This window comes from Simochromis diagramma, unplaced genomic scaffold (genome assembly GCF_900408965.1).
Source record: "Simochromis diagramma unplaced genomic scaffold, fSimDia1.1 OVJJ01000646.1, whole genome shotgun sequence".
Classification (NCBI taxonomy): Eukaryota; Metazoa; Chordata; class Actinopteri; order Cichliformes; family Cichlidae; genus Simochromis; species Simochromis diagramma.
Window position 1 is genome coordinate 3,379,043 of NW_024387279.1, and position 22,603 is coordinate 3,401,645.

The window sequence follows — 22,603 nt, forward strand, 5'->3', positions numbered from 1 at the left end:
TGGCCACAGTGAGCTGGTGAATATGGAGACTAAAGTGCAAAACAACTCCACCCTGTCCACGTGTTTATTTATTTTTTCTTCCACCACCTGTTTCCTGTATTCTTTTTTTACATGCTGCTTATCTACAGTGGGAATATCTGTGCCTCAGTGCTGGGTGTGAAGAACTATCAGCAGTGAAAACAGTAAAAATTGATATAAACTATAGTGCAAAAGTCCCTCATTTCTTTATATTTTGCTAAAATGGGTGCAATGTAGTATGCAATGCAAAAACAGTGTCTGTACGATTGTAACAAGCTTCAAAGCATTTTTGTGATTTTGTTCAGCAGCCCTCACGATTAGTTCTCCAGGCTTCTTGAAGGACACTCAAAGCTCTTCTCTGGATCTTTCTACCTTTTGTTCAGTTCTCTGCCGAGATCACTGCTTCAGTAATGTTGAGGTCCGAGCTCTGGGGAGGCCGATCCATGACTCAGTGCTGCACCGTGTTTTGGGGATCATTGCCATGCAGACAAATGAAGTTGCTGCCAATTAAATGCTTTCCGTGTGGTATTGCATAGTGGATCACGATCTCCAACACCACAGTTTCCTCACATTTTTTTTTTTTTTTTTAACAACACACTGCACACCATGGCAAGAGATGCCAGGTTTTCAGATAATACCTGTTCATAAGTCGGTGTTAATTGGCTTAACAGACAAAGTATTCCTCTGAAAATGGTCCGGTACAAGCACTGGACTGAAAATGGGTGAAAACTCAGCCAATGTCCAAAGAAAAACTTTGAAAGACCTTCTGAAAACCTGGAGAACTGTTGTTCAAGACCTTCTCTTGAATGGGGGAGGGGAAGCAACATATAATGAAAGGATGGGGAGACTCAAGATTATTGCACAGTAGTGTATGTTGTGAATAAATTATAACCACACAATGAATCATTTACTTTTCACAAAATAAAATCTGTTGTGATTGTTATGTCTGCTTTTTTACAAAACAAGGGTCACACAAACTTGGTGGGGAAAAATTCAGGAACTATGTGGGACTTTGTTCATCAAGACTTCCTTTATCATTTCCTATCTAGCATGTTTTTAGGGATTCGTTTTTTACCCAAAATTGCAAAAGTATCAAAACATATTTGGACCTTACAATGAATGTGACACAGCCTATGAAATGTATGCTAGCCTAACCAACACTATCAGATATTTTTGCTTTCCATCACAGTAACAGCCTGTTTTTGCTGCAGTTATGAAACTAAAATAATGAGAACTGTGTACTTTTTCATTACCAACAAAACAGAACAATAGCTTTTAGCATGTTTGGACAACAGGCTGAACCAAATTATTACCTGCTGTTTCTTTGTCACCTCAAGTAACCCAGCTAAGTAGATACTCGTTCGTGTAGCATTCTTTTACATGTAAACTGCTCTTTCTGTCGCTTCAGGCTGAAGGTGAAGCTCTGTACTTCATTAGGGGGAATACAAAAACATGTAAGATCACAGTAGGAAACAATGGCAGCAAAGCAGGGAATTAGTTTCATTTCATTTACAGGCTATTTACTAGCTATTGTTTCACTAATGTAACATCTCCCAGCTGATTACTTTGGTAAATAATCATCAGGAGGTATTAGGGAAGTGCTCAGCTCATTAGTGCTCAGCTTCTTCCTTATTCATTCCTCAGTTGTTCTTTAGCAAATATTTCAGTCCCTTGGATGTCTCCTTTTGCTGTTTCTTGAGCATAAACAGTTAAATTTTAATAAGCTAGCATTGTGTTCTTTCTTGCAAAATACTATCTAACAAACAAAGTCCTCCAAGCTGTCTTTATCACAGTGCAACAAACTGGTGACTACGTTTAAGCACTAATATACTTCAGCTTTGAGTTTCTGGTGAATTATTTATGAGATAGATTGGAATACACCATTAGAGTTAAACTAGTAACCAATAATCCTACTAACAGGTGGACTAGAGATCAAAACAGTACACCAGACATTACCTGCTCCAGCTTTGGGCCGGCTGTAATTTACACAGATCTGACAGTGTGGCTGGTGTGTTTATTCTCCCCTACATGCTAATGTACCAGCTGTCTGTTACAGACCACTCAGGCTCCGTCTGACCTCATCAGAAACTTCACAAAGACAATTCAATGGCAGCTGGACAAATACTGCCTACAGATTGCTTTGTATGTAACTGTAAGGCTTGACAGTCTGTCTGAACACAAATATCCCTTTTGTACCAGTGTGGTCCCAATGCAAGTCTCCAATCTAGAGCTAAAACAGACTTTGATTGGTGCCAGAAGGCTGGTACTACCAAATTGCTGGGCCCAAAGATGAAACCACTGAATTGGTGGTTACAGGCTAGACTACAACATGAAATTCACCACTGATTGGTAGATGCAGCCTAAAGACTGTGTTCGTGGAAAAGAGGTAACAGCTGTGCTGTTTCATGGTCAACAGAAATGTAGAGCAGATCTTAAAGTTTAACGAATTATGAGGAGAGAATCAGAAATCTAATGAGTGAAACTGTGCCCTCGTACTAAATATGTTTCCTTAGCTAAAATTCCATTCTTCTTTTCATGATAATGAGTGTAGAAATAACACCTTCTGTCCTCTCGTTCCTTCTTTTCAGTTCGTTTTGGCGTCTTGCACACAGGGAACAGTGCATTCAGGATGTGCAGGACTATGTTTTTGTATCAAAGTCCAGTTTGAGTAGAGCTGATCATCACAATCAGCCTGAAGCTCAGAGCCAAGAAGCCAGTACCCAGCAGGTCACCGAGAGCTGTCAGGTAGGGGATGGAGAAGTTGTCTGGATCCAGGCCCCTGCTCCACAGCCAGCGCACCATCAGGCTGGCCACATAGAGCAAAATCCCCACCTGCATAGTGACAGCAGTCGCACATGTTTCAAAGATGAAGACTCTTTGTTTCTTTTTAAAGTACACAGTTGTTTTGAAAATGAAAACCTTTAAGAGGATCTCTGACCTGAAGCAGAGCTGCAAGCAGGAAGCACATGATGAACATTGGAGTCATGGCAGTGTGACCTCCCTGCAGGAGGTGGATGGTGTACAGGAAGAGGAGGTGACCTGGGACCACAAGGCTGACCAGGACTCTGGCTGATTTGGAGTTCACATCTGAATAAACATGGAAAGAAAGTCATAAGCGACTGTTCAATAGGTGCACATTAAAAGCCTATTCCCATGTCTCTCTGGCTGATAGTTAGTTGACTGACTTTTGAACCATAACCAAGCAAACATGGCTGAAACTCAACTCACATGTAAATAGTGTATTTGTTCAGTATCTAACCTGAAGAGAAGAAGGTAGCACAGGGTCCAGGACACTTCTCACTCATGTTGAACGGAAGAGCTCCGGGAACACTCCAGTAGTGGAGGTAAGTAGACATCCTGCTGGCCTGGATGGCCACCAGATTTCCCCCTACACCTGTGTGGATATGAACGAGTCCTGAGCATAGCTGATCGTGTTTGACATTTTAATAAAAACAGCAATAACAGGACAAAAAGCACAACTGCATTCCAAGATTCCACTGAAAACACCAAAGAAAGGGTGGTGTTGCTGATGACAGGAAAGCACTGCTCATTCAAAGTGACTTTGTAACCACTGCGTTGCGTTTTATTTATGTGTTAATATGGCTGTATTACTGTGGTATTTGCAAACATGCATATATCATAGAGTACATTACAGTCATCACTTGTTAAGCCACTGTTCCCTTTTCATCTAAGAGTCACACGAGAGGCTGAGCAGGCACTGGAGAGTTAACGGAGTTATCTTGGAAAAATAACTCACCGTCCAACAACTAATTTTGCTAGGAATCTATTCAGCAGTTATTCCTACAGCAGGGTCTCCCGGGGCCTTTCTTCTCTGAATGTCTGGAAAAGGCATACTCATTGTTGTGCCATATTAGTCCCAATGCTGCTCACCCCTCGGGCTGATGTCATTAAAAACAAAACCTCCAGGATTTGCTGAGCTTTGGAGCACATGGCTCATTTGAACAAAAAAAATGGAGGAGTGTTTCTGGTCAGCAAGGCTGCAGAGGAGAGCTCTGAATTGGAATGCAAATGCACTTCCTGTACTGGGATGGCAATACATGCAGGAGTGTTGGGTAGCACTGAGGTTGGCAGGGATGCTGCGGAAATGAGAGCCAGTGAATGCATAGTTGGCATTCTGATCAGGCTTGTGGTTTATGTAAAGACCATTGTTATTCCTCTCTACTTAGTATGCCGCTTTGTGGACAGCAGGCTGGCCACAAAGCAAAGATCTAGCCCACTTTGACAGGAAGGAGACTCCTCGAAATCAGCAGCACATTAATGTCTCATGATTGAGTAAGCCCTGAGATTTGAAGCCCTTTAAAAGCAAGGCTCAGCTTGCTTACCGCCTCGCTGTCAGGGTGTGGACACAGCAGGACTTATAAATGATGGGATTAACTGCTGGGCTCTTGCAGGCTTCAACAATTTCCACATGACATCAGTTGGCTTGATGTTTTTTTTTATTTTTATTTTTTTTATTGATAGCAATTAAGCTAACTATGAACTATTCTTCAAAGCTGAGGGCGGATGAAAATACCATAAACCTACATTCCTGCTCTCCATTCTCCTTCAGAAAACATGCCAGCTTTATTTTTCATAGAAGATATGCCACTAATCGTTTCACCATAATCAAACAGATATCCCTGAAATGTCTCAACAATCATTCGATGGATAATGCGTCCCTAATGAGATTTGAAACATGATAAACAAGCATGCTGATGTTGCCACTGAACTGCTGCAGACGCGTTTATGAGTGTGGTTATTTTACTTAATGGAGCAGGATTTAGAATCAGGCTGAGTCAGTTACACCATTTTACAAAATTAGGCAGCATGCAAAACACACAATAACATTACTGCTGTTGCATTTACCTCCCACTGTGGGGAAATAATTATTTGATCCTCTGCTGAATATAAAAGTTTGCTCACTTCCAAAGAAACAAGCAGTTTTGCATTTTTATGGTGAAAGACAGAATATCAACCAAAAATCCAGGAAAGACACATTACATAAAAGTAATAAAAGAAGGCTTGGGAGAAAGTGCTGTGGTCGAAATTGAGCTCGAACAACATCCCCACAGTAAAGCACAGAGGTGGAAACATTATGTTTTTGGCTGTTTTTGATCTAAGTGTACAGGATGACTTTTCAGCAGGAATCCCACCTCCTCCTCTCAGCCAGAACATTGGATGGGTCTTTCTGCACAACAATGGCCCATGAAAACACCAAGGCAACACAAAGAGTGGCTAAAGCAGAAGCTCATTAAGGTTAATGAGAAATCAGTCGTATAGAAGGGGACTGAAGCTTCGGGTTACCAGTTTATAAAGCACCCGGTCACAAAAACAGTGGGCTCAATGCCCTGTACTTGCCAGTAATGTCATGAAACGCTGTGTGGCAGGAAGGAGATGAGGACTCAAAGTGCAGGACTCACAGACTCAAGGGATGCACTCAAAACCACAGCTTTATTTGCTGGTCACAGAAAAACGGGCATACAAAGTAAACTAAACTGGGAAACGACAACCTAAAACTCACAGGGAGCTCCACACAGCATGAGGGACGACACAACACTGACTCAGAGAAACACAGGGTTTAAATACACTGGGAAGTAACGAGGGGAATGAGACACAGAAGGAGGGCACAGCTGGGAGAAATCAGGACTGATGAGACAAGCAAAGCAGGACGCATTCACATAAGACACAGACCTTCAAAGTAAAACAGGAAGTATCACACAGAGACGCGAACTTGACACGGTGGAGACAGCAACTAAGAAACACAGAGACATAAACCATAAGGCAGAGGACTCTAAGAACTGAAAGACACAGAGGGAAACTCAAACATGCAGACACAGACTTACACAGAACAGAGGGGACACAGAGAGACATGAAGGGCAAGGGATCGAAACTAGAAACCATAGAATAACTCACACAAGTACAATAACACAAAAATTACAAAGAACTAAACATGCTGGGTCAGGAGACCCAGGACCCTGACAAGTAAGGGCTTTTCCACCAAGTACTAAGTCATGTTTTGCTTGGGTATTAAATAATTATTTCACTCAATGAAATCCAAATCAATTCATAACTTTTATTTATTTTTGTTTCTGGATTTTTGTTCGGTGTTCTGTCTCACTCCATTAAAATTAAAGCTTTCTCTCAAAATTTCAAAAATACCAGTGGATAATTTGCTTATGTATTTAAAGTGTTAATAAATGCTGCATAATAAGGTTTAAAATGTGCATTTCAAACCTTATTATCCCTCACTTATTAACTGTTTGCATGAATGCTCTGCAGGGGAAATTAAGAAGAAACGGATAAATGTATGTTTTTTTCTGCACATATCTGCACTGGCTGGTTCTTCTTTTACTCACCATTGATGACTGGAGTAAACACTGCCATACCCTCAAAGTTTGGATTGCTCACAGTTTTATCCAGAATCAAACCACCAATACTGGGGAAGAAGAAAAGACACGATACATGTGAGTTGACCTATTGCACTCCTACACTGAAAAGGAAGTAGCACAGTGATCTGTGACAGGTCGCCTCACCTGCTGATGGACATGGCCAAAATGACTGGTTGCCAGCCTGACTTTAGGACCTCTCTGATTTGAGGAGAGCGACTAGCAATAATGACCCACACAGGGACGAGGAACAGGAAGAAACCACACACCACAGAGGGCAGGTACCATATGTCTGCAGAGTAACATTGTAGAGAATAAATCTTTCAAAAATATTCCACAAAGTCTTCATGTACTAAAAAAAAAAAAAAGATTGCTTCTCTTTATCTTTGAGTCTTTTTTGAGAGGGAGCAGGGATTGGTGAAAGAGCAGACTGTCAGAATGTCTGGCATCTACTTCTGCTGTAAGCATAAAAATAAGAGATGGGATCTGCTGCCCTCTCCTGGCTGAAACACTTTGCTAATAACTGTCTGTAATAACTTAGTTAACCTGCTTTAACGACTGCTTTATATCACAAAAAATGCTCTGATTGTAGCTGCGATCTTGTTCCTTTAAACGTTCAGAATATTGAGACATACTGTGTACTGAAATGGTGCTTTTATAATGTTATATATGACCTCTGACCTCTGTAAAGGAAGAATAGACTGCTGACCCCAGCGAGCAAAGACAGAGTGATGAGGTCTCCCAGGCTGGCAGCGATGGGCGTGGCCACGTTATCTGGGTTGATGCCCACCTTCCTGGAGCCGATGATCACTGCCACCATCACTAACCCTGAAACCAAACACAGGATACCAGAGATGGATTCCTCCATGTTGTGTTCTACATTGTTTCTTCCTCCAGAGCAACGGGGTCCTTTGTCTGACCTAGAGACAGTGCGGCAATGAAAGCAGTGGTGACACTGCTGGCACACAGGACAGCAGCCTGGGTAACATCCACTCTCCCTTTGGTCAGACCTCCAAGACCTACTGCTGCAACTGCTGCCAGGAAACCAACCACTGTGGCCTGAGCCTGAGGAAGAAGGACAGAGCAAAGACAAGGAAACAAAGCAATGAAAGAGCAAGTTTGATTTCAGACATTTTATTCTTTTAACTAAAATGTCACCAAATGTGCCCTGTGAGAGTAACAAAAATGCTTAAAGATTCTGATTCTATTTCCATATTTTCCTTCTTCGAATCTACTACAATAGCTCTGCATGACTTCCTGGTAAAAAAAATAACCTTTCTTAACCTTATACAAGGCCTTTGAGCAGCCCTGTGTTCTATCAGATGAGGAGATTTTCTAGCTCCTCTCCCTTTAAGCCAATTCTCATCTGATTGGTGCCCACAGATATTTTTGCACATGTTTTTATAATACAGTTATATGTTTAGAGCTGAAATGTTCCTGTTAAGGATCCCCCCTCTGTCATACTATATCAAATACAACTTCGTACCTACCCTGATCATTTTTAACACATATAAGGGAAAAAATAAGGAACAGTATCCTATAACATTTTCTCCATAACAGTTAAAAGATAGATTAATTTGTATTCCATATTTTATTAGGCATGTTTATAAATCCTAGTATTAAACTCTGTGGTAGCAATAAATATATCAGTGTCAGGACCACTTTATGCCTGCTTTTTCCATCTGCAATAATTCATATTGTACAGTATGGGGACTCCCTGTTCCTTTCACAGGCACTTGTGAAAGGCTGAGTGTAAGGTGAGGAAGAGGGCGATACCATGCCGACCTCACAGAACAGTGGAGGCATCACTGACATGACATTAAGTGAGAAATACAGTGAACAGTGTGAATTGGAGGAGCTCTGGGGAAGGGAAGTGGGTTGCAAAGCAGCTTGCAGAAACAGGAGTGCCTGTCTAGAGGCTGAAGCAGCTGAAATTGTGCACCTATGTGAAATTTGCCACCAGGTTGCATACAGGGGCATCAGCTGAAGCACTGACTTTACATTTCACAGTATCCTTCCATGAAATATATGAAATGCTAAATACTTTGAAGAGTGCTGGTTAAATATCTTCATGCCGCTCGCACTGTGTACACTGCAGAGTGTATTTTCATTAGCAGACACTGAATTAAACCAGTTTTGGGATTTTGTGCTTCAATATCTGATCTGATCTCCCATTTTTTAATCATCCCCGACTGTTATCATGTGTGGTTAATTGGCTGAGCTACATTAGCGTCTTGAAAGGGAGGACGATCTAATCACCCCAGCAAAGCTTTTTGAGTTTAAGCGGATTGTCATGAAGCCAGCAACGAACCGGCGAAGTGATGGAGTGTGTTATTAATAGGATGAAGAGTGCGTTGTGCTGCAGGGTCACCTGAATGAGAGCCAGATTACAGAACACCATCCTCCACTGCTGCTGGGCCTCATCCATCTGCCCTGTGTTGGCCTGTGGGCACAAACAGGTTTACGTAATCATATTGCTCCATCGCACAGTCTCGAGTGTGAATGTGTAAAATCAATGCTCACTGGCAGACAAGATTATTTATTAGTACAGTCTAAATCCTGGAAAGATTTGATAAAGAAAATCACATGTATTGATTGTCAGTTCTTGTTCAATGAAGCTGTATCAATGTCAGTTTATCATGTAATGTTTTAAAGGTATATTTGTGTTAAAAGACTAGGTGTGTGAGTGTTTTTCCACCCACTGCTGTTGACAGTCTGGATGCCAGTGTCATTTCCAGATTCCCCTTCAGACCCACGAGGGCTGGCACCAAGATAAACACCTCGGAGATCTCCTTGAACACCTCCCAGTGCTAAAATAAACAAAACAAAAAAACGGCACAGTAAAGCTACTGTTTGCTAAAACACAGTTGGCCCCTTATTTTTTAAACTGGTCACTCTCTCTTTCCTTTCACCACTTTTATAGGTGAAAAACACAACAAGTGATCTCCTGGAGCTTTGTTGAGGACATGCCGGTTCTATCTGATCAAACCACTCATACACACTCCAGATTTGTGGTCTAATAAATACTAGGACTGCAGTGGGTGAGTGGTCACTGTGTTCTTATCTAATCACATTCTTTGTGGTCAGATAAGCACCAGTGCTTTCATATGAAGAAAGCAGCAACATTAATAATTTCCAGGGGTTGATGGATTATTTTTGGCAGTGGGAGAGCTGACTACCTCAGAGTAAGACCCCTGCATTTTCATAAATGTGGACACGCTCAAACAAAGTTTAACTTCTGGTTTAATTAATGTTTACATTAATTAAACAGATATCAGATATCAGATAGCAGATATCCAAGAAAGGGTCTCCAGTATGAAGAGTTGGACAGCACCAGGGCCCGACATGGTTCACGCCTACTGGCTAAAGAAGCTGACTGCACTCCACGAGCGTCTGGCAGCACAAATGAACCAGCTGCTAGTTAATGAGAGACACCCGGAATGGCTAACCGAAGGTCGGACGGTCCTGATCCCCAAGGACCCCAAGAAGGGACCAGTCCCCTCCAACTACCGACCAATAACCTGTCTCAGTACTACATGGAAGCTCCTGTCAGGCATCATATCGGCTAAGATGAACAGGCACATGGGTCAATACATGAGTGGGACACAGAAAGGAATTGGCAAGAATACCAGAGGCGCAAAACACCAGCTACTGGTAGACAGAACAGTCAGCAGAGACTGCAAGACCAGACTGACCAACCTGTGCACTTTGATTACAAGAAGGCCTATGACTCAATGCCCCACAGCTGGATACTGGAATGCCTAGAATTGTACAAGATCAATGGGACCCTAAGAGCCTTCATCAGGAACTCAATGGGGATGTGGCGTACAACACTAGAGGCCAACTCCAAGCCCATAGCACAAGTCACCATCAAGTGCGGGATCTACCAAGGAGATGCTCTGTCCCCACTGCTGTTCTGCATAGGCCTGAACCCCCTCAGTGAGATCATTAACAAGACTGGCTACGGATACCGACTACGGAACGGAGCAGTTGTCAGCCACCTCCTGTACATGGATGACATCAAGCTGTATGCCAAGAGTGAATGAGACATCGATTCACTGATCCACACTACCAGGCTATACAGCAATGACATTGGAATGTCGTTCGGACTGGAGAAGTGTAGTCGGATGGTAACAAAGAGAGGGAAGGTAGTCAGAACTGAGGGGATTGAACTACCAGAAGGCAACATATGCAGACATAGAGGACAGTTACAAGTACCTGGGGATCCCGCAGGCAAATGGGAACCATGAAGAGGCCGCTAGAAAGGCTGCAACCACCAAGTACCTGCAGAGGGTCAGGCAAGTCCTGAGGAGTCAGCTGAATGGTAAGAACAAGATCCGGGCCATCAACACGTACGCCCTGCCCGTGATCAGGTACCCTGCTGGGGTAATAGGCTGGCCAAAGGAGGAGATAGAAGCCACTGACATAAAGACAAGAAAGCTCCTTACCATGCATGGAGGGTTTCACCCCAAGTCCAGCACCCTGAGGCTGTACGCTAAGCGGAAGGAAGGGGGCCGGGGACTGGTGAGTGTCGGCACCACAGTCCAGGATGAGACAACGAACATCCAAGAATACATTGGAAAGATGGCCCCAACTGACCGAGTGCTCAGTGAATACCTCAGGCAGCAGAAACCCAAGAACGAGGAGGGAGACGAGGAACCATCATGGAAGGACAGGCCCCTGCACGGTATGTACCACCGGCAGATAGAGGAGGTGGCTGATATCCAGAAATCCTACCAGTGGCTGGACAAAGCTGGACTGAAAGACAGCACAGAGGCACTAATCATGGCAGCACAAGAACAAGCTCTGAGTACAAGATCCATAGAGGCTGGGGTCTATCACACCAGGCAAGACCCCAGGTGCAGGCTGTGTAAAGATGCCCCAGAGACAATCCAGCACATAACAGCAGGGTGCAAGATGCTAGCAGGCAAGGCATACATGGAACGCCATAACCAAGTGGCCGGCATAGTGTACAGGAACATCTGTGCCGAGTATAACCTGGAAGTCCCGAGGTCAAAATGGGAGATGCCCCCAAGGGTGGTGGAGAATGACCGAGCTAAGATCCTGTGGGACTTCCAGATACAGACGGACAAAATGGTGGTGGCTAACCAACCGGACATAGTGGTGGTAGACAAACAGAAGAAGACGGCCGTAGTGATCGATGTAGCGGTTCCGAATGACAGCAATATCAGGAAGAAGGAACACGAGAAGCTGGAGAAATACCAAGGGACTCAGAGAAGAGCTCGAGAGGATGTGGAGGGTGAAGGTAACAGTGGTCCCCGTGGTAATCGGAGCACTAGGTGCGGTGACTCCCAAGCTAGGCGAGTGGCTCCAGCAGATCCCGGGAATAACGTCGGAGATCTCTGTCCAGAAGAGCGCAGTCCTGGGAACAGCTAAGATACTGCGCAGGACCCTCAAGCTCCCAGGCCTCTGGTAGAGGACCCGAGCTTGAAGGATAAACCGCCCGCAGGGGCGTGCTGGGTGTTTTTTATAAATATATACATACATTTACCTAGCCTAAAATGTCCACTAGCAATCAATAATCAGCTTCCTTTGTGGACACAGCGTTAGGTGTACAGATATCTCTGCTAATAAATAAAACTGAATCCTTAATGGAAGACGGCTGATCTTCATATTTCAGCCTACCACTAACATTTGTTCCTATTATTTCTGTACATCTTGGTTTGATTGCAAAGCATATATAGGGAATGACATAATCACCTCTTTCATCCTCACTACTGACCATTCAAGGTTACATTAAACACTGTCACTATAAAACCTGTTTTACAATCATACCTAATTAGAAATTAGTGTATACAATTTAACACATTGAAAATAATTAGTTTCCATACTTGCACAACATCCATGACTATTCCTGCTGCCACCATTCCCAGACCAGACACCAGGTAAGGCAGCAGGATTTGGGCTGCAATGATCCATGAGTTCTCTGGCAGGAAGCTGCGGGCTGAGCGGGTTAGTTTGCACTTGAAGCCCCTTAGCTTCTTCCCCTGGAAACGAAACTCCAGAGCCAGATGGGTCACCACCATGGCTGATCCCTGTTAACCCATCCCTGCCTCGAGCTGAAGTGTTTCTAGCGAGGAGTGTCCACAAACTCAGCTTTCGAGCTGAATCCGTGAAGGCTAGTTTGAAAAGAATGTAACGATCCACTTAGAGTAAGAAGTTGCAACCAGGACAGAGAAGATTTCCTTTTTCCAGACTGTTAAGTTCTTGTGACAAAAATCCAGGCTTGCCGTTAAGTCACAGGTGATGAAAAACAATGCTTAAAGAAGAAGTAAACAGTGCTTTGCCCTTCACCTGTCACTCCAGGACTGGCAGGGCAGCAACACAGAGTGCTTTTGCAAATGGTGGACTAGCCAGAGGAATGGAAACTTTCATCTACTTGAATGGACCACTCACACAGGCACACACACACAGGACCACTTGACAGCAGGTCTGCCAGGCCTCTTCTGACACTGTGCTACTGACAGACCATCACACACACGCACACACAGACACACACACACTCTCCAGCCACACACATGCCCCCTGTCTTTCTCTCCTCACGCCTCACTCTTCAGCAGCCGGGCGGCTGAGGCGGAGCGCTGGAATCCCGGCCTCTCGCGGGGCCTGAAGAAGGTCCAGGTCCTGTGAGACAAGGACATCCAGAAGGCCAGCAGCTTCTTCTCAGCCCTACTGTGCTGCCACTCCTTCTCCCTCTCTATCTCCTCGCTGCCGCGCTGTTGCTCTGTGTGAGCCTCACTGCTTTGGAGCACCTTCTTCATTTTAATCTGTGGGACGCCGCGGTGTCGGCCTAGGCTGCGCTGATGGACGGTCTGACGTCTGAGGCTTGTCTGAGGAGGCAGGGTGATTGTTGTTGTTCTTCTGGTAGGGCTTCCCTCGTCTTCCAGGTGGATCGATGAGTCGTGACGTTTTCTGTGATGGTGGCAGTCACAGAAAAAGTGCACACGAGTGTGTGTGCAGGCGTGATGATCAGAAAGATGTCTGAGTAGAAGCAGAAGCGACCAGGCTGTATCAGGACTCTTCTCTCCTCCTGGTCTGTTTTCAGATCAGTTCAGAGGAGACTGCAGATGTGCTCTCCCCCTCTTTGATAGCTCCTCCTTCTCCTCACACTCTGAGTGGGTGACGCACTCAGAGCAGCAGGTGCTGTACCTGTCACAGACACGTGGTGCTGCTGCTGCCTGCGGAGGATGCAGTGTATCCTCTTTGACTGGAGGAAGCACACACGCTGCCACTAACTGATATTTACAGTCTGTCAGAGATCATTACGTCACACCTTCTTATGTCATTTGCTCTTCTGTGTTACACAAAGTAATGATTAGCGACGCATGGCACAGCAATAATAATCTGCTGTTTCTTCATGTGGATAAACTGCTGCTTTAGGTGGAACAGAAAGATGGAAATAGGGCAAGTTCTGCGACTTTGTGTTTAAAAAGAGCATTTTTTCCTCCCCTCTGGTCAAACTACAGTACACATATTAAAATAATGTAAAACAGAAGAGCAGATGAAGCAGACTGCTTTGTAAACGACATTGTCTCAGACACACGTACATGAGGACAGTGACTCAGCTGAAAAGTGTCCTTGAGACATGACTTGGTGCTCCACTCTCTACAGCTCCCCCTTCTGACTTCTTCCTGTACTTTGAACAGTGAAGCAACAGCTGCAAAACACTGAGCTGTAACTAAAATAATCTTCTTGAGCATTGCTTTTTGGCATCTCAGATCACCTCACATCTCTCTGTTTCACTAACGCACCAGCAAAACACCAAAAGGCTTTTCTAGATCCCGGAGCTCATATTACATTTCAAAAAAATCTCAAAAGGGCCTGTTGCCAAACGAAGAGGCAGCTTCAGTCCACATTTCAATGTCAGTGATGATTCACTGCACCTCTTCCTCTCAAAGTTTGGTAGTAAATTTTATGTAATAAAAAGGAAACAGGTCCTGCTTTCAGTAGGAAAACAGTATCTGTCCCATAAAAGTTAGAAATACTGAGGACTCTGGCTGGATGCTAGATTCACTTTTAAAACCAACGTGGAACATCTATCAAAAAGTTAAAGACATGTATCTCACTCGTCATACAATCCACTGGAGCATGGTAATACTGCGTATATGCATGCCTTTACATCCACCCAGAAACATGCTGATTATGTGTATCACTGTGCATTGAGTGCTTTAGTGTGTGTTTCTTTCCAATCATTGTATCTTCTATGAATAAGGCAGATGTTCTCTTTAGTGAAGACAAGAGAGAGCATTGTATGACATTCATTCACAAGCCTGTAATTGTTATCTCTGCTCTCTGATTACATATAAAGATATCACTCACAGTGTGTAGCCACAGCACATTGTAACATTAGCAGCAGGGCTTAGTCATAGCATAATGTCCCTGATATAAATTTCTAGGCGATATAAAAATCATACTGCAATGTTGTTGCTATAGCAACACAATACTTTACATTTTGACCTTTTTGCTAAAAGGTTAGCAAAAAATAAGTAAAGAAAATAAAAAGCATGAATTCTGACTTGTAATAAATATAACATTTCTGTAACCAAATTAGAATTCATTATAGGTTTTTAATTATTATTGAAAGCTTCAGGTTTCTACAGTACGAAGGAGTATCAGGACCACGTTAAGAAAAAAAATCGATCATTTTGAGAAAAAGGACAAAATGTTGAGAAAAAAGTTGAAATGTAGAGATTATAGTTGTTGTTTGAAAACAAAGTGCCACAGTTGCTATTCCTCTGAGTCAGCGAAATCATACTTCAGAATCAGTTTTAGTAACGAGGAAGGAAATGATTTCACTTTTAGCACATAAACATATCGTGGTGATCAGTATAAGTGCTGTGAAATGATTTAGCAGAAAGAAAAGCACACAAACTCACAAGAGTGGATTCATACAAAATTAAATGACTGGCAATGGACAGATACACCCTCGTGCAGTAAAGAGGATGTATGTTGTGTCACAAATTCATCTAAACAAGGTATTTTGTAGAGGGTACAGCAAACGTGGCAGTTTGTCTTGACACAACAATGGTAATCTCCACATGCTGACTTTTCTCAAAATAGATTTTCCACTTTAATTTCGACTTTATTCTCAAACTGATCAACAATATTTTCTTCTTAATGTGGCCCTAATACTCTGTTTGTACTACAGATTTACAATATAACAGGAAAATGTGAAACTTGTTTAAGAGGCCTAACCCTGCCTAATGGTTTTTTATCCATTTACACAACTGCAAAGTCTGCCAGTGTTTCTCCTTCCATTTTCATTTACAGTCTAGCCTTGTTGGCGTGTTCATGGGTAATTGCAAATTGCTTTCAAACCTTATTTACTTCCCATAGGTCAAGGCCACTTCATAGTTGGTCATGGTGACCTCCAAATCTATCATGAGCTCACAGCTCAGTTACTTCACCTGAGATAAGCTTGGACACGTCACAGTGTAGTTCAGATTGCTTACCAAGTTTTTGTCAGAATTTTTTAAAACGTAATTTTAAAGATAGGTGTGATGATACTTAATAACCTCGTTGTGATCATATCATTCAAAGATTTGGGAAAACACACACGAGCAATAAGCCCAACTGTTTTATTCTAACTTCAGTCATACAAACCTAAGAAACTTGCTAAAACTCACCAATCATTTCGGTGCAGATCACACCTGCTAGTTCAGACCTGCAGTGAAGTGAGGAACATAAACAATACTTTCTACTGACTTTTTGGGTGAGGAGAATGAATTCTGTGCTTTATCAGACTGTACTAGACCTGCAGCTACCCTGTACAGAACAACACTGTCATAGTTCTTTGATTCAGCAGCTGGTGTGTTACTGACCTGCACACAGTCTAGCAGCATACCAGCCGTCACCATGCCCAGCCCTGCCAGCAGGTATGAAGGCAGCACCTGAAGGCAGATCACCCTTGATGACTCTCTGCAGGAAATGTGAAGCTTTGGCTCCTCCATATTTTCAGGACAGGGCAGCTATACAGCTTCTAAGATTGATGTTTGTTCTGCAAAGCTGCCAATGATCAGTGCTCACACAATCCAAACTGCTGCCAACCAGAAGAGCCCAAAGCTGTTTGAACTTCAATCGGTCAACCTGTCCTCCACACTTCTCTGTGATAAACGCAGGTATCTGTGCTAACGTGTGTTCAGTTGTTCTGTCTAGCAGAAAAACACATGATTTGTTCCTGTTTCTTTGGTTTAATCTATGAAAAAATGCCATTGATAACATAGTTTGACAGTTATAAAATAGTATTTTTGAAACAACAAATTGTTTACCAAAGAGCTACTAACCAAAATTGATAAGAGTCAACATGCTTTGCAGTATGTATGCAAGCAATTTTGCACAAACTGGACAAGTGGAAGACTAAAAGAACATGTGACAGGCCTGACAAACTATCTACAGCAGAAGAACAGTAGCAAGTCATAAGAAACTGGAAAAAAAAATTCAGCAAAGACCTGAGACAGTACATGCGTGATGCATCTCACCTTTCACCTGATCCATCTAATTTTTGCTCAGTCCTCATCAGAAATGATCTGTAGGGTCTTAAGCAGTCATACGTAAGGATGGCAAATGGGGAGAAAAGACTGATCGATGCCTAATTACACAAGAACTGGACTGAAAATTGGTGCCAACCAGTCTGATGGAGTGATTAGTCCAAATATAAAAGTTCTGGTTGGAGTTATTGTCAAAATTGAGAAAATTATAAATGCGAGTACCAAGATATCTGGAAACTGTCAGATTGACAGGGATTTTATTTTTCAGCATAACAAGGATCCCAAACAAATTGTCAAAGAAAAAGCATACGTGGATAGACAAACACAGAGTGGACCACTGAAAGTCATGCATTGGCCTCCCAGAGCCAAGAACTATTGTGGGATCATCTTGACAAAGAAAGGAACAAAAGGCAGTCAACATCCAAAGAAGAGCTTTGAATGTTCTTCCAGAAGCCTGGAGAATTGTTCCTGAAGACTACTTCAAGAAAGCACAAAAAGAGAAGTTCAGTCTGTATTGAACAATAAAATGAAGGACTGTCGTTTGCCTAGCTAAATGTAATAACAAGAGGGGTGGTAAAAGCTATTTTCACAGTGCTGTAATACAACTTTTAACTACTAGCTCTAATGCCATCATCATCTCTCCTTTTAAGTCTGCCAATGGATCTGTCCATCTTCATACATAAATATATGTAATATGTTGGAGTTCAATGTATCAATGGCTAGCTGGTGCTGCTTAATTCATTACCATGCTATGTCTGATAAAAGCCTATTTTCCCACATAACAAAAAACAAACAACCTTAATAAATAAGTATCGTCTGCAGCCCCCGTGACCCCTACCAGGTTTGCAGGGGGGCTGCAGCCTATCTCAGCTATCACAGGGCGAGAGGTGGGGTACACCCTGGACAGGTGGCCAGTCTATTGCAGTAAGGTTACCCAAAACCAAAAAAAAGAGTCCTTTTTCAAGAAAACAAAAATGTATTACCAATTTAAAACTGTTCTGCAGCAATGAAGGTTGATCAAGTCTTGAAATCTGGTGCTACTAATTCCTACAGGTGCTCCAACTTTTCTGGATGACTTACTCCTCTGTCTGCATAAAAGCAGTGTTAGAACACACTGTGGTATCATACCCTTGTGAGCATCAGTTGAACACTATTGTACTGCAGAAAGTAGTGTGTTGATACAAAAATGGCAAGAAAAAGGCAATTAACAGTGGAAGCGAGACAGACCATCATAACACATAAAAATGTAGGTCTTTTCTACAGAGAAATTGCAAAGAAATTCAAGGTGTCAGTGAGCACAGTTCCTTCACCATCAAAGACTCAGAAACTGGGAAACTCTGACAGGAAGAGGTCTGGCAGACCCAAAGCCACAACTGAATCAGAGGACAAGTTTCTGAGAGTTAACAGCTTGTGTGATAGGCGACAGGACAACAGCTTCAAGCACAGCTTCATAGCGGTCATAGTAGCAAGTCTTAGTTTCAGCTGTGCAGAGAAGACTTCGAGCTGCAGGTTTGACAGGATGAGTTGCAGCAAGAAAGCCTTTGTTAAGATGTCAGAATAAGACTTGGCTTGCCTGGGCCATGAAACAACACCATTGGACTACTGAAGACTGGAAGAAGGTGTTATGGGTGAATCAAAATCGTCGGTTCATCACACAGGATCTTTGTGAGCTGTCGAGCAGGTAAAAGGATGGTTCCACAGTGTGTGGCATCAGTGTGATGGTCTGGGACTTTTTGCCTGATCCAGGGTCGGTGACTTGTACAGAGTGAGAGGCAGCCTGAACCAAAGCGGCTACCACAGCATTCTGCAGCGCCATGCAGTACCCTCTATGCACCTAGTTGGTCAGGGGTTCATCCTACAGCAAGATAATGACCCAAAACACGAGTCCAGCTGTGACAGAACTACCTCAGGAAAAAAGAACAAGATGCTAAGCTTGAAAACATGGAGTGGTCAGCACAGGCTCCAGACTTGAACCACATCAAGCTGGTTTGGGATGAACTGGACAGAAGAATGTCTGAAGAATATTTGATTTAAATTGTAGAAAGAACACGGGTGTGTTCAGCTGTTATATCTGCCAAAGGTGGCTACTTTGATGAGTCAAAGGTTTAGAATTTTGAAGCATGATTTCTTTTTTAACTCCAATTACTTATTTGTACTATGCTGAAACGAGATATTGAACTGCATAATTTTCAACAAACTGGAAAAATTGGGGTGTTCTAAAACTTCTGACTGGTAGTGTAGGTAAAAAAGGCATCATTGAAACCCTTCCTCAGCCAATACACAAAATAAACTTGAAATTTTCAACATTTTTTTGCATCTCCATGACTGGTTATTTCAAGCCTAGTATCACCATACACCAATCCAGTCTAAAAATTAGAAATTCCCCTTTTCATAGTGTTTTGCTGCTGCAGTATGTTTCACCATTTTTAAGCTTGTAAATAATTACTGTTTCAGGTCAGCAACTATAAAGAAACAAGACAGGCATCTTCAGAGAACAGAGACACCGTCCTTCCCTGTCTGCTATAAATAAACACTCATCCCGTCCTCAGTTAGGGTCTCATGTTATATGTCAAGTGCTGAGATCAAAGGGTGTGAGCTACAAATTGGAGGTTATCGTCCAGATCTGGCTGTCAGTGGAGTCCCTTAGGCTGTTTATGGAATTATCTTTGCTAATTATTAACTGTTGGTGGCTAGCTATATCTTTATTAATACAAACCTCTCTAGAGTCTAGATAGAGAGATATAAAGAGGGTTTTTTATTTTCATTTTGGCTAAATATGTCTAGTCAGCCTTCCCGTGGAATCTCTGGCATTTGCTGGCAGAGGTGGTCTCCTCTTCTCTGTCATGTGGTTGCAGCTGGGTTCATAGCAAGTCCCGCATAGTGAACTAGGTCACATGCAAGAGACCTGCTCAACAACAAACACTGCTGTAAAGGTTTGATCCTGCTTGAACCAGTATAGCACAGAGCAATTTTAGATTTTAAGCATTTGATAGATCATTTTGTCAAATATGTTTTGTGTAGAATTGGTGAATGCTTGTAGACTGTATGAGCAGTTTGTGAATGAAATGTTTGGGTTATGCATTGGTTGCTTTGTTTCTCAAGGTGTTTCAGTTGTCACAAACATGGATGGGGCTTCTTGTGAGAAGTCTTGGAACCAGCTTCAGTTCATGGGTGGCTCCAACAATGTATCCTCAACTAGAACCATCCGGCTACGGGACATTTATGATCCCAAACCTCAACCTCCCAAAGCCCCCGTCCGGATCCGCCCTCCAAGTCCAAGACCTCCACCCGTGAAGGAGCCCAGTTCAAGGCAAAGTCTTTCCAGCGATCCCTCAACCAAGACCATCATAAGGAGACGGGCTCAGTCTCTTCCATCGTCTGCAGAGCGCAAAAAGGAACTTAGGAGTGTACAGGTACGCTTTGTGGACTCACTGGGTCTTCAGTTAGAGGAAGTTAAGGTTTTCAAAGTTCAAGAGTGTCCCATTATACCCCAACATGTTATATTCAGGCTGCTGATGAGCTCTGAATTGGCTTTTGGGAAGTCCCTGGAGCTGTCACTGCCTTACTTCAAACCCTGTTTTCCTGAAAATATGGGTGCGCAGCCGGACTTCCTGACACGGCTGCACACACAGCGCGTGTGTCTTGAGCAGATCCTATGTTCAGAGCAGGGGATAACAGGCACCATACAAGTATTTAATGTAGCCTATGAGAAAGAAGTCACAGTACACTACTCTTACACCAACTGGAGAACACACACAAATACAGCAGCATCCTGGCTATCGAGTGTATACCGTGAGGGGTGTGACTCTCCAGTACTGGACGTCTTCAGGTTTCGTCTTCCTGTCCCACCGTTCGCTTTGCAGCCAGGGGCTAGCTTGGAATTTGCAATCTGCTACCACGTAAAAGGATCTGATTACTGGGACAACAACAACGGCAATAATTACAAACTTTCATGCCACAGCTACAAGGTGACCGTGCCAAGGGAGTGTGAAGATAGCATGCTACATTTCACCTGAGCAACCACATGGACGCATGGAGAGGATGACACTAAATCCTTTGCAGCCAAACGTTTATCTATTATATTGCATTGTGTGGTGGACTGGAACTAAGTAAGCACAATTTCTAACTACTTTTAAATATTGCTAACATGCAAATTCTTCAGTTTATACCATCTACAAAAGAGCTAACATTAAAACCACCTGCCTCCAGTTATATAATTGTGCTGGGCAGTATCCAGGCAGAACACTGCATCTTAATAAGACAATGTTGTTTTTCACTTTATCTGTAATTAGTTTTAATGCTTTGTATGTTCAGTTACCGTTTAGAATGTCCATATTTTTCACAATATTTCAGCTCCATGTATCATTTTGGATGCTAAAATTTTGCTTTCACAGTAAGTCAAACAGCATGTCCTTCACCTCTCATGCACAAGTAACATTTTCTTGTGTGAACCAGTCATTTAGTAATTTTGTGCCAAATGTACTAGAAAGTGGTGTCTCAATGGGCTGCCGTGAAATCTGAAAGAAGGTGCTGTGGGACTTTTAACTTCCTTGATTAAGTTTTGAGCTATTTGGCTATTAAAAGGTACTCAATGTGAATTCCTGTTTTTAAAAAATAGTTTAAAATGTTCTACATTTACTTAAATCAGATTGACAGAATACAAGGAAACAGCAGCTATGACACCAACTGAAGCTGAACTAGTGCCATGCTCAACTTTAGTGTAGTTTGTAGCTGAAGTGAAAGATGGCACAGTATGCTATATTTAAACAGGCAATGATTTCAAAACAGATTATTTTTCCATGCTGGTCTGGGAAAAGATCTCTTGAGGAAACTCGGTAGGTTTTGATAGAGATATCAAGGCTTTGAGACGACACACCTGCTGGTAAAATGCTCCCCAACGTCTACAGCTCTTCAGAGGTTTACAAATGAAACCTTAAAAACAGACAGTGGAATAAGATGAACATGAATATAACGATGCCATTCAATTTATCTGATCAGCTGTCTTGTGTGTGTTTTGGTGAATTTGGTTTTGCAATCTGAATAAAAAAGTGTCAATTGGCATAAATCCACATTGTTTGTGAGCTTATATTATAAAGTATTAAAAAAATAAAGTGTACACACTGGGCCGAGACAACCCTGATGACATCACCTTGTAACAAATCAACACAACCTGGTGAGTAAAATCTGTGCCGCTGCATTTGAAGTCCGGAAAAGATCTGCATGTTCCTACTGGGCTTTTATTTAGACAAAGCCACGGCCACCTCTGCACAAACTCGCAAAATATTTTGCTCACTCTGCACTTTAACAAGTCTGGGGACCCATTTTCGTGACTGACAGTCTGAATCGTCGCATCTTAACGCAGAAACTGCACAAGGTGATAAAACCTATTCTCTGTGCTGATTGGACGTCGTGAGCTGCTGGCTACACATAAGCTGCTTGTGCACTTTCTGCTTGACCCCATTCCTCTGGAGATCATTTTGTTGTAGGGAGGGCCTTAGATCCCAAACAGTGCTGACCTTTGACCAAGAAGTTTCCATAAATATGAGAGCACAGATTCCAGAGCACTTTCTGGCAGGCGGTGGTGTTTAGCTCACAGGAGGATATGTTTCCACCTGCATTAGTCACCACAGCTGTGTGGCATGCTTTACACATGACAGCAGCTATGAGATGTGACCACCCAAGACCTCACAG

General features: G+C 42.8%; 2 protein-coding genes across 3 annotated transcripts; one reads left to right on the top strand and one right to left on the bottom strand.

Annotated features, from left to right (window-relative positions):
* Window positions 1-102: 102 nt before the first annotated feature.
* On the bottom strand, window positions 103-16,410 carry LOC120715862 (solute carrier family 41 member 1-like). Of its 2 annotated transcripts, none has more exons than XM_040003098.1 (10): window positions 16,247-16,410; window positions 9,107-9,214; window positions 8,776-8,847; window positions 7,325-7,469; window positions 7,086-7,232; window positions 6,552-6,696; window positions 6,375-6,454; window positions 3,278-3,412; window positions 2,957-3,105; window positions 103-2,850 (listed from the first exon to the last, which is right to left on the bottom strand). In XM_040003098.1, the coding sequence occupies exons 1-10, from the start codon at window positions 16,373-16,375 to the stop codon at window positions 2,671-2,673; spliced, it is 1,290 nt and encodes a 429-aa protein (XP_039859032.1). In that variant the 5' UTR covers window positions 16,376-16,410; the 3' UTR covers window positions 103-2,670. The 2 variants fall into 2 exon arrangements, with proteins under 2 accessions (XP_039859032.1, XP_039859031.1); XM_040003097.1 differs by lacking the exon at window positions 16,247-16,410 and adding an exon at window positions 12,257-14,819.
* A 3,130-nt stretch (window positions 16,411-19,540) lies between these two features.
* ppp1r3db (protein phosphatase 1, regulatory subunit 3Db) lies at window positions 19,541-21,092 on the top strand. The gene is made up of 2 exons (XM_040002886.1): window positions 19,541-19,845; window positions 20,015-21,092. The coding sequence occupies exon 2, from the start codon at window positions 20,035-20,037 to the stop codon at window positions 20,926-20,928; it is 894 nt and encodes a 297-aa protein (XP_039858820.1). The 5' UTR covers window positions 19,541-19,845; window positions 20,015-20,034; the 3' UTR covers window positions 20,929-21,092.
* Window positions 21,093-22,603: the final 1,511 nt, after the last annotated feature.